At 47.9% G+C, this 12,821-nt stretch overlaps 1 protein-coding gene across 1 annotated transcript in view; it reads right to left on the reverse strand.

Annotated features, from left to right (window-relative positions):
• Positions 1–12,821, reverse strand: part of LOC139584100 (transient receptor potential cation channel subfamily M member 1-like) — a 92,933-nt gene that overhangs the window by 21,283 nt on the left and 58,829 nt on the right. Inside the window, exon 25 of the mRNA XM_071415609.1 lies at positions 11,867–12,063. Coding sequence (XP_071271710.1) covers positions 11,867–12,063 — 197 coding nt within the window. The remainder of the gene's footprint in view (positions 1–11,866; positions 12,064–12,821) is intronic.

Raw genomic sequence — 12,821 nt, forward strand, 5'->3', positions numbered from 1 at the left:
CACCCCACTACCATCCAGAAGGCGAGGTCAGTAGAGGTGCATCAAAGCAGGGACCGAGAGACTGAAAAACAGCTTCTATCTCAAGGCCATCAGACTGTTAAACAGCCAAAACTATCACAGAGAGGCTGCTGCCAACATGCAGACTTGGAATCATTGGCCATTTTAATAAATGGATGTTACTTTCCCCAGTTTCTATGTTGTGTGGGTTTGTATGTGTTTATGTGTGTACTTCAGGAAATTGCTTCCTGAAGTCCATAGCAGCTGATTGGTCGCCCCCATTGCTAATTGGAGCTCTGACCCCGCCCTCTCGTCAGGGGATACAGCTGTCTTCAATGATAGACTCCTTCTGCAGCTGGATATAAGCCAGTGTTCCTTTGTTGGGGTAGAGAGAGCTTCTTTCATGTCCTGTGTTGGTTGTTCCTCAGACAGTTTTTGTAAAGTATTTTGTAGCCGGTCCTACATTATGATTATTGAAATTGTTCACTTTAAGTTTGTATTATTCTGTTTCATTTGTTCCCAGGGGGGAAGGGGAAGGCACCTTGGGAGTGCTTAGACAAGAGGCCTGCGGGCATACATATACTCGTAGTATTTACTATGTCTATGCACACTAGGTAAGACCTGGGCGAACCATCCCCTGTATTTCAAATCAAAGTTTATTTGTCACGTGCGCCGAATACAACAGGTATTACAGTGAAATGCTTACTTACAGGCTCTAACCAATAAACCAAAAAAGGTGTTAGGTGAACAATAGGTAAGTAAAGAAATAACAGTAGCGAGGCTATAAAAGTAGCGAGGCTACATACAGACACTGGTTAGTCGGGCTGATTGAGGTAGTATGGTTAAAGTGACTATGCAGTTAGCGTGCCAGGTGGCGCTAAGAATAGGTAGGTAGGAGAGGGGGCTCTTTAACTTTTACTTACTTTGCTTTGGTTCTGTCCAGCCCCCTTTCCCCAAATTACAGTGTGAAGGAATACATTCCTTGTTAATGGTCAAATTCTCTGCCTCTGTCATCTTTACCTCCACCTACAATCACATACCTCTATACCTCCACCTACAGTCCCATACCTCTATACCTCCACCTACAATCACATACCTCTTTACCTCCACCTACAGTCCCATACCTCTTTACCTCCACCTACAGTCCCATACCTCTTTACGTCCACTTACAGTCCCATACCTCTATACCTCCACCTACAGTCCCATACCTCTTTACCTCCACTTACAGTCCCATACCTCTTTACCTCCACCTACAGTCCGATACCTCTTTACCTCCACCTACAGTCCCATACCTCTTTACCTCCACCTACAGTCCCATACCTCTTTACCTCCACCTACAGTCACATGCTACAATACATATTTTGCCAATTGGCCTGGACCTTTTTTTGCCGACACAGAGCCCTGCCAATCCATCACAACTGGTCTAAATCAGCTACAAGCTAATTTAGCCATTTTTTGCCGCTGCTAGCAGCTTTTACCTTCTGCACAGACACCAGCCCTGTTATTAACCTGGATATTACTCACCAATTTACCAGCATCGGACTGTCTCTCGACAACAACGCCGGATTCCTGCCGTAATCCCTGAGCCACTACTTCTGATCCTCACAGCTAGCTTGCAGCTAGCGCAGCTAGCGCCACTGCCACGAAGCTAGCACCAGTTAGCAAACACAATTCTACAATTCACAACCTCTCTTTCGCCATCGCCATCCGGCTTGGATTCTCTGTCGACACGACCACGTCTGGTCTGCAGACGAGTGCCCCACCCGCTGTGCCCTCAACCGGCCGCCGTCTGAGCAGACCCCCTCCGTCTGAGCAGACCACCCCCCGGGCTACTAACTTTAAACGCCGCGTGCTAGCTTAGTGGAGGCCTCCCTGCTCCATCTACGGCTGCCCCCTGGACACTATGATCACTTGGCTACATAGCTGATGCCTGCTTGACTGTCCATTAATTCACGGTACTCCATTCTGTTTATTTGTGTTTTATCTGTCGGCTCTGTGCTTTAACTCAGGATCTGTGTGTAGTTAATCCGACCCTCTCTGCCTAGTCGTCGCCATTTTTACCTGTTGTTGCTGTGTTAGACTAGCACCCTGTTATTGCTGCTGTTATCTTACCTGTTGTTTTAGCTAGCTCTCCCAATCAAGACCTGCAATCACTTTATGCCTTATTGTATGTCTCTCTCAAATATCAATATGCCTTGCATACTGTTGTTCAGGCTAGTTATCATTATCATTGTTTTGGTTTGCAATGGACCCCGTAGTTCCACTCTCCGTACCTCTGATACCTCCTTTGTCCCACCCCCCACACATGCGGTGACCTCACCCATTGAGACCAGCATGTCCAGAGATACAACCTCTCTTATCATCACCCAGTGCCTGGGCTTGCCTCCGCTGTACCCGTGCCCCACCATACCCCTGTCTGCACATTATGCCCAGAATCTATTCTACCACGCCCATAAATCTGCTCCTTTTATTCTTTGTCCCCAACGCTCTAGGCGACCAGTTCTGATAGCCTTTAGCCGCACCCTCATCCTACTACTCCTCTGTTCCTCGGGTGATGTGGAGGTAAACCCAGGCCCTGCATGTCCCCAGTCACCCTCATTTGTTGACTTCTGTGATCGAAAAAGCCTTGGCCTCATGCATGTCAACATCAGAAGCCTCCTCCCTAAGTTTGCCTTACTCACCGCTTTAGCACACTCTGCCAACCCTGATGTCCTTGCCGTGTCCGAATCCTGGCTTAGGAAGGCCACCAAAAATTCTGGGATTTCCATACCCAACTATAACACTTTCCGTCAAGATAGAACTGCCAAAGGGGGAGGAGTTGCAATCTACTGCAGAGATAGCCTGCAAAGTTCTGTCATACTTTCCAGGTCTATGCCCAAACAGTTCGAACTTCTAATTTTAAAAATTAATCTCTCCAGAAATAAGTCTCTCACTGTTGCCGCCTGCTACCGACCCCCCTCAGCTCCCAGCTGTGCCCTGGACACCATCTGTGAATTGATCGCTCCCCATCTAGCTTCAGAGTTTGTTCTGTTAGGTGACCTAAACTGGGATATGCTTAACACCCCGGCAGTCCTACAATCCAAGCTTGATGCCCTCAATCTCACACAAATCATCAAGGAACCCACCAGGTACAACCCTAAATCCGTAAACATGGGCACCCTAATAGACATTATCCTGACCAACCTGCCCTCCAAATACACCTCTGCTGTCTTCAATCAAGATCTCAGCGATCACTGCCTCATTGCCTGTATCCGCCACGGGTCCGCGGTCAAACGACCACCCCTCATCACTGTCAAACGCTCCCTAAAACACTTCTGCGAGCAGGCCTTTCTAATCGACCTGGCCCGGGTACCCTGGAAGGATATTGACCTCATCCCGTCAGTTGAGGATGCCTGGTCATTCTTTAAAAGTTACTTCCTCACCATATTAGACAAGCATGCTCCGTTCAAAAAATGCAGAACCAAGAACAGATATAGCCCTTGGTTCACTCCAGACCTGACTGCCCTCGACCAGCACAAAAACATCCTGTGGCGAACTGCAATAGCATCGAAGAGCCCCCGCGATATGCAACTGTTCAGGGAAGTCAGGAACCAATACACGCAGTCAGTCAGGAAAGCAAAGGCCAGCTTTTTCAAGCAGAAATTTGCATCCTGTAGCTCTAACTCCAAAAAGTTCTGGGATACTGTAAAGTCCATGGAAAACAAGAGCACCTCCTCCCAGCTGCCCACTGCACTGAGGCTAGGTAACACGGTCACCACTGTTAAGTCCGTGATAATCGAAAACTTCAACAAACATTTCTCAATGGCTGGCCATGCCTTCCTCCTGGCGACTCCAACCTTGGCCAACAGCCCCGCCCCCCCCCGCTGCTACTCGCCCAAGCCTCCCCAGCTTCTCCTTTACCCATATCCAGATAGCAGATGTTCTGAAAGAGCTGGAAAACCTGGACCCATACAAATCAGCTGGGCTTGACAATCTGGACCCCCTATTTCTGAAACTGTCCGCCGCCATTGTCGCACCCCCTATTACCAGCCTGTTCAACCTCTCCTTCGTATCATCTGAGATCCCCAAGGATTGGAAAGCTGCCGCGTTCATCCCCCTCTTCAAAGGGGGAGACACACTGGACCCAAACTGTTACAGACCTATATCCATCCTGCCCTGCCTATCTAAGGTCTTCGAAAGCCAAGTCAACAAACAGATCACTGACCATCTCGAATCCCACCGTACCTTCTCCGCTGTGCAATCCGGTTTCCGAGCCGGTCACGGGTGCACCTCAGCCACGCTCAAGGTACTAAACGATATCATAACCGCCATCGATAAAAGACATTACTGTGCAGCCGTCTTCATCGACCTGGCCAAGGCTTTCGACTCTGTCAATCACCATATTCTTATCGGCAGACTCAGTAGCCTCGGTTTTTCATACCTCTTTACCTCCACCTACAGTCCCATACCTCTTTACCTCCACCTACAGTCCCATACCTCTTTACCTCCACCTACAGTCCCATACCTCTTTACCTCCACCTACAGTCCCATACCTCTTTACCTCCACCTACAGTCCCATACCTCTTTACCTCCACCTACAGTCACATACCTCTTTACCTCCACCTACAGTCACATACCTCTTTACCTCCACCTACAGTCCATACCTCTTTACCTCCACCTACAGTCACATACCTCTTTCCCTCCACGGGGAGTTGAGTGTATCAGGGTGTTGCTTTCCCCCCTCCAAGAGGCGTGTGTAACAATGGATCACTAGTCACTTTAATAATGCCACTTAAATAATGTTTACATATCTTGCATTAATCATCTCATATGTATATTCTGTATTTTATACCATCTATTGCATCTTGCCTATGCCGCTCTGTCGTTGCTCATCCATATATGTATATATTCTTATTCCATTCCTTTACTTTGTGTGTATTAGGTAGTTGTTCTGGAATTGTTAGATTACTTGTTAGATTTTGCAGCCCTGTCAGAACTAGAAGCACATGGATATCACTACACTCGCAATAACGTCTGCTAACCATGTGTATGTGACCTATATCATTTGATTTGGTCACTGAACTTATTAGCAAACATTTCATTGGCTGTATACTTATGAGGGGAGTTGATGAAAATAGTATCTGTAACATTTTCAGGGCGTTTAAAGTTGGGGCGTATATCTGAGCTAAATCTCACGCAGGTTAACTAACAGGTTGGTTCAGTTGCGTTAGATTTAGATTTAGATCAATGCAGATATACTTCGGAAGCTGGCATCAACCAATTATAATTAAGATGTAATATAGTTAGCAAGTCAGACAATCAGCTACGAGCACATGTTGAGGGAGGGTGATACATTCATACTAGAGTAAGTTGGGCATTATTACCAAGGCCCACATTTATGACAAGGCATTCAAATTGCTTAGGGACAGTGAGAGATACAGTAGTGAGAGATACAGAAACATTTAAGTTGTTCTTTGTAAATATGGAAAAAGCTCCACCTCTGCCAACTCTGTCAGATCTAAAAACATTATAACCAGTCAAAGACTCATCCGTATCCGGCACTGTCACTGGTGTAGAGAGGACTAGGCAGGAGGCAGTCACACGTTTAGATTTACTGAGTTTATGTACCATAGATCAAAGCGAGACTAAACCCAAACGCAGTTGTGCTGAAAATATATCTTCATAAACAAAAACGCAGAGGGCGAACCGAAAATGCTAAATATAAAGTACTCAGGAAATAGTTGGAGAGATTCCTCTCAGGAAAACAAGAAACATTTGCAATGACCGACAAAGGCAAATGGCAGAGGGAGTATACTGTATATACAGCGATAGAGTGGGGATTGGAACCAGGTGTGTGTAATGATGACGAGACAAGTCCGGGGTTAATGAGTGAAGGGCGTTTGCCAGCAGTAGGTTCAGCAGCAGCTAGAATGTTGGCAACACCGAACGCCTGAGCTGGACAGGAGGGGGAGCCAATGCTAAGGCTGGTGTGAAAGATCCAGGACGTCCCCCTGGAACCCAGCACCGCTCTTCGGGACCGTACCCCTCCCATTCGACCAGGTACTGCAAAGGTCCCCCACGACACCGTGAGTCCAACAGGCTGCGGACGGATTTAGCCGGGGCCCCCTTGACATCCAAGGGAGGGGGAGGTCCTCTGAGGAGAGATGCATGAAATGAGGGTGAGATACGGTAATTGACGGGGAGCTGTAATCTGTACGTCACCTCATTGACCTTCCTCAGGACTTTGAACGGCCCCACAAACCGCGGGCACAGCTTCCGGCAGGGCAGGCGGAGGGGCAGGTCCTTCGTAGAAAGCCAGACCCTGTCACCGGGGTGAAAGACCGGGGCCACACTGCGGTGACAATCGGCCTGATATCGTCCACCGCAGGAGCCTCGATCTGACTCCGGTGCCAGGGCCGGCTGATAGCCTAGAACACACTGAAAGGGTGTGATGTTAGTGGAGGAGTGACGGAGGGAATTTTGCGCGTATTCTGCCCAAGGCAGAAAAGCAACTCACTCCCCCAGTCGGTCCTGACAGTAACTACGAAGGTACCTACCCAGATCCTGATTTACCCTTTCCACCTGCCCATTTGATTGGGGACGGTACTCGGAGGTGAGACTGACCGTGAACAACAGTTATTCCATTAAGGCCTTCCAGACACGGGAGGTGAACTGAGGACCACGGTCAGACACGATGTCCTCTGGGATCCTGTAGTGCCGGAATACGTGAGAGAAGAGAGCTATAGGGAGACCAGGTAGAGGATTCAAACGACAGGCTTTGGAAAACTGGTCCACAACAACCAGGATGGTGGTGTGCCCCTCAGAGGGGGAAGGTCTGTGACATAGTCCACGGAGAGATGGGACCAGGCTCATTGTGGAACCTGCAGTGGGTGGAGTTTGCCATAGAGGAGGTGTCTAGGTGTCTTGCTCTGTGCACAGGTGGAGCAGGAAGAAACGTAAACCCAGACGTCCCGGGCAGAGACGGGTCAGGTTGAGTCAGAACAGGTGAGCCACCAGTACTTGGTGGAGAGACAGTCGACAGTACGGGTTATACCCGGGTGCCCCGACACAGGTGCTGTGTGTGCCCAGGTGAGTCAGAGGGCACGTAGATACGCCCCTCAGGATGGTGTGCAGTTGAGGGCTCCTGTCGCAGGGCTCGATGGATGTCCTTGTCCACATTCCACACAACAGGAGCCACGATGCGGGAAAGGGGAATAATGGGTGTCAATTTCTCCCTCTGATCCTCTGTGTCTTGCACCCAGAACAACGCATCGGCTTTAACATTCTTTGATCCGGGCCGGTAGAAGAGGGTAAAGTCAAACCTGGTAAATAATAGGGCCCATCTGGCCTGACGCGGGTTCAGCCTCTTCGCTGCTCGAATGCACTCCAAGTTCCTGTTGTCTATCCAGACAAGGAATGGGTGTTTAGCACCCTCCAGCCTATGCCGCCATGCTTTCAGCGCCTTCTTGACAGCCAACAACTCATAATCCCCCACGTCGTAATTCCACTCCGCGGGAGACAGCTTCCGTGAGTAGAAGGTGCATGGATGGAGTTTAGGCGGTGATGCAGTGCGTTGGGAGGGAACAGCCCCTACTCCAAACTTGGAGGCGTCCACCTCCACGATGAAGGGCAGAGACGGGTCAGGTTGAGCCAGAACAGGTGCATTAGTAAAACGTTCCTTGAGCGCATAGGTTTTGTTGCCCTCCCCAGTCCAGCGCAGCTGTCAAGGACCTCCCTTCAGGAGGGAGGTGAGAGGGGCCACCACTGTGCTGAAACCCCTAATGAAGTGCCTGAAATTTTTGGCAAAACCAAGGAAGCGCTGCACCGCTTTGATGTTGGATGGTACAGGCCACGACCGTACTGCACTTCCATCTCCACTCCCACGGTGGATATCCAATAGCCCAGGAAGGAGAACGCCTGCTGAAAGAAAAGGCAGTTCTCCGCCTTGGCGTACAGGTGATTCCCTATCAGCCTTTCCAAAATGGACCTAACATGAGAGACATGTTGCTCGCTTGTAGTGGAGCACACCAAGATGTCGTCTATGTACACCACTACATAGCGACCCAACATGTCTCTAATCACCTCGTTAATGAAGGATTGAAACACAGAGGGTGCATTTGTCAGGCCGTAGGGCATTACCCTGCATTCGTAGTGCCCGTTCTTCCATTCACCCCCCTCTCTGATGGGCACCAGGTTGTAGGCACCTCGTAAATCCAATTTGGTAAAGTACTGAGCACCGTGCATCTGTTTGATCACAGTGGGTGTGAGAAGCAGGGGATAACTGAATTTAACAGTAGCCTTATTCAGTGTCTGGTAATCGATACAGGGGCGGAGACCTCCCTCCTTCTACTTCTTCACGAAACAGAAGCTGGAGGTGTGCCATGGCTTCAGTGTATGGCACTGGGTCATGGAGGTGTGATATGGCTGCGGTGTATGGTGCCGGGTTATGGAGGTGTGGCTATAAGATGGGCGTTCAGCTGCTTGAGGAGGTAAAGTAAGGGGTGGAACTTAACCGGTTGATCCCAGACGAGGATGAAATGGTAATCAAGGCCATCTTGTGGTGAACAAACTCCCTACTGTCATCTTTGTATACTGGAGCTGAGTAACCAGTAGCAGGTTTCAAGTAGATTGGTGACAGGGGAGGTGCTGAGGGGCAGAGTGCCCATCCTCTGGAAGGGCACACCTTAGCTGAGTCGTGACTGTCCTAGGTAGGTCTCACTGATGTGGTGGGGGGCAGACTGGGAGCAGACCTTGTCCAGGCGTGGGAGTAGAGGTCCACATGGTCTGAAAGGGTTGCTGGTACCAGTATCTAGGCAGAGACTCCGGGCAGGTTGCTCCTCGACCTTGGGGAGGGCTTTCTGCCCTGGTTCCTGGGCCATGGTCAGCTGCAGGCAGTTCTCCATCTTGCTCAGCATCTCCAGGAGATCTGGATGGTCGCCTGAGGCCTATGACTCGGACTGTGAGTCTTCTGAGGATTGGGGATTGAACAGTGCTTGGAGCTATTCACAGTTGAGTTGGTCGAGGGCTTCAACTGCTTGCGTAAATCTAGTCAGGACCGACCTGATCCAAGACCAGAAATTGTTGGAAAACTCTGAGAAGTTTACACTAGAGACAATCGACATGTGTCCCCGGTCACGAGACATTCTCAAGTCACTCTTTTATTGCAACAAGCAATCACACAGCATTGAATTGTAGTTCTAGGGTTGATAATGGTGGAAAGGATAATGATAGTCGTTTTGGCGCCAGAGGAGATGACTGACATTTTACGGTCTCCTAACAAATTGTGCTATTGTGTGTTTTTTCGCGTTATTTGTAATGTATTTTGTACATAATGTTTCTGCCACCGTCGCTTATGACCGAAAAGAGCTTCTAGATATTAGGACGGTGATTACTCACCTCGTACTGGACAAAGATTTTTCTTTAACGAGTCGAACACAAAATATTTATTTCAGATACCTGATAAAGCCCACATTCCAGTCATTGGCAGGAGAATGAGATGGAGAAATCGGGGACGTAGGTTGCCATGGCGAGTGGTTGCCATGGCGAGTTCCCATGGCGAGTGGGTAATCTGCCTCAATCATTGGATAACAAAATAGACGAGCTACGATCACGAATATCCTACCTACCAACGGGACATTAAAAACTGTAATATGTTGGACAGAGTCGTGGCTGAACGACGACATGAATAACATACAGCTGGCTGAGTTGTCGGTCCATCGGCAAGATAGAACAGGGTGGCGTCTGTGTATATTTTTAAACAACAGCTGGTGCACAAAATCTAATATTAAGGAAGTCTCAAGTTTTTACTCACCTGAGGTAGAGTATCTCATGATAAGCTGTAGACCACATTATTTAGCAAGAGTTTTCATCTATATTTTTCGTAGCTGTCTGTCTACCACCACAAACCGATGCTGGCACTAAAACCGCACTCAATGAGCTGTGTAAGGACATAAGCAAACAGGAAAATGCTCATCCTTAGGCGGCGCTCCTAGTGGCCGGGGACATTAATGTAGGGAAACTTTAATACGTTTGACCTTTTACGTAACTTCTATCAACATGTTAAATGTGCAACCAGAATCTAATGCAGGAAGCACCAATGAAGAAGTCGTCAGATGACGCAGATGCTAAGCTACAGGACTGTACTGCTAGCACAGACTGGAATATGTTCCAGGATTCTTTCGATGGCATTGAGTACACATCACTCACTGGTTTCATCAATGCATCAATGACATTGTCCCCACAGTGACTGTACGTACATACCGCAAGCCATGGATAACAGACAATATCCTTACTGAGCTTAAGGGCAGAGCTGCTGCTTTCAAGGAGTGGGACTCTAACCCAGATGCTTATAAGAAATCCCGCTATGCCCTCTGACAACCATCAAATGGGCAAAGCGTTAATACAGGGCTAAGAATGAATCGTAGTACACCGGCTCTGACGCTCGTCAAATGTGGCAGGGCTTGCAAACTATTACAGACTACAAAGGGAAGCACAGTCGCAAGCTGCCCAGTGAAACGAGCCTACCAGATAAGCTAAATTACTTCTATGCTCGCTTCGAGGCAAGCAACACTGACGCATGCATGAGACCATCAGATGTTCAAGACGACTGTGTGATCATGCTCTCCATAGCCGATGTGAGTAAGACCTTTCAACAGGTCAACCTTCACAAGGCCGCAGGGCCAGATGGATTACCAGGACGTGTACTCTGAGCATGCGTTGACCAACTGGTGTTAGAGAATGTCCAGTCATCTGGTGATTTTTCAGTACATATACTGTTCTCTTTGAAGTAGAAAGAGGAATCGATATAAGTTTAAATATTAGACATGTGTAAGCAGAATGAAGGCTGAGGCCATGTGAGTGTACAAAGCTGGGTCAACATCGCATTAACCATTAGACATGTAAGAAACAGAACGTAAGCAGAATCCATGTGGATGAAGCAAGGTAGACCAACAAGATGTGACTGGTCTGAGCCATAAAGGCTACTGGACATGCACATGGGTTAACTTGTTATGGATAGGGGGCAGCAGTTTCATGTTTGGATGAAAAGCGTGCCCAGAGTAAACTGCCTGCTACTCAGTCCCAGTTGCTAATATATGCATATTATTAGTAGATTTGGATAGAAAACACTCTGAAGTTTCTAAAACTGTTTGAATGATGTCTGTGAGTATAACATAACTCATATGGCAGGCAAAAACCTTAGATAAATCCAACCAGGAAGTGGGAAATCTGAGGTTTGTAGGTATTCAACTCTTGGCCTATCGAATACACAGTGTCTATGGGGTCATTTTGCACTTCCTAAGACTTCCACACTAGATGTCAACAGTCTTTAGAACCTTGTTTGATGCTTCTACTGTGAGGTGGGGCCGAATGAGAGGGGAATGAGTCAGGGCTCTGGCAGAATGCCAGTAGCTCGTTCACGTGAGAGCGAGCTCTGTTCCATTGCTTTTCTGAAGACAAAGGAATTCTCCGGTTGGAACATTATTGAAGATTTATGTTAAAAACATCCTAAAGATTGATTATATACTTCGTTTGACATGTTTCTACGGACTGTAATATTACTTTTCGTCGTGAGTTTAGATTGTGTACTGAACGCGCGAACCAAAAGGAGTAATTTGGACATAAATTATGGACTTTATGGAACAAATCAAACATTTATTGTGGAACTGGTATTCCTGGGAGTGCATTCTGATGAAGATCATCAAAGGTAAGTGAATATTTATAATGCTATTTCTGACTTATGTTGACTCCAACAGATTTTCGTCTGAGCGCCGTACTCAGAATATTAATCCACTTGACTGAAAAAATCTACATCACTAATTGACCGTTGGTGGAACTATGCTTTTAGTAAACATCCCTGACTATGAGTTACTTTAATGAAAAAGACACTCACTGAGTCCTCTGTCCTTCTCGTTCAGATCTCCATCATTCTTCTTGGTGCAGCGAAAGCTTCTGAACAGGAGGTAGAGGTGACTGAACACGATGAGGGGCGGAGGTAGGATCGGACGGTCATGGAAGATCATAATCAGCTGATATCTCTGGAACTTCCAGATCTGGTTGGAGATGGCCTTCACCTCCATAAAAGTGTTGCTGTGGGAGAGGAGGTAGAGAGTTATAGCTAACCCTGACCCTAACTAATCTTAACCCTGGCCCTTACTAACCCTGGCCCTAACTAACCCTGACCCTAACTAACCCTGACCCTAACTAACCCTGACCATAACTAATCCTAACCCTGACCCTAACTAACACTAACCCTGGCGCTAACTAACCCTGACCCTAACTAACCCTGACCCTAACTAATCCTAACCCTGACCCTAACTAACCCTGACCCTAACTAATCCTGGCCCTAACTAATCCTAACCCTGACCCTAACTAACCCTGGTGCTAACTAACCCTGACCCTAACTAAACTTAACCCTGGCCCTAACTAACCCTGGCCCTAACGAACCCTGACCCTAACTAAACTTAACCCTGACACTAACTAACCCTGGCCCTAACTAACCCTGGCCCTAACTAATCCTAACCCTGACCCTAACTAATCCTGGCCCTAACTAATCCTAACCCTGACCCTAACTAACCCTGGTGCTAACTAACCCTGACCCTAACTAAACTTAACCCTAACTAATCCTAACCCTGGCGCTAACTAACCCTGACCCTAACTAACCCTGACCCTAACTAACCCTGACCCTATCTAACCCTGACCCTAACTAACCCTGGCCCTAACTAACCCTAACCCTGGCGCTAACTAACCCTGACCCTAACTAAACTTAACCCTTGCCCTAACTACCCTGACCCTAACTAACCCTGGCCCTAACTAACCCTGACCCTAACTAATCCTAACCCTGGCGC

This window comes from Salvelinus alpinus, chromosome 9 (genome assembly GCF_045679555.1).
Source record: "Salvelinus alpinus chromosome 9, SLU_Salpinus.1, whole genome shotgun sequence".
Classification (NCBI taxonomy): Eukaryota; Metazoa; Chordata; class Actinopteri; order Salmoniformes; family Salmonidae; genus Salvelinus; species Salvelinus alpinus.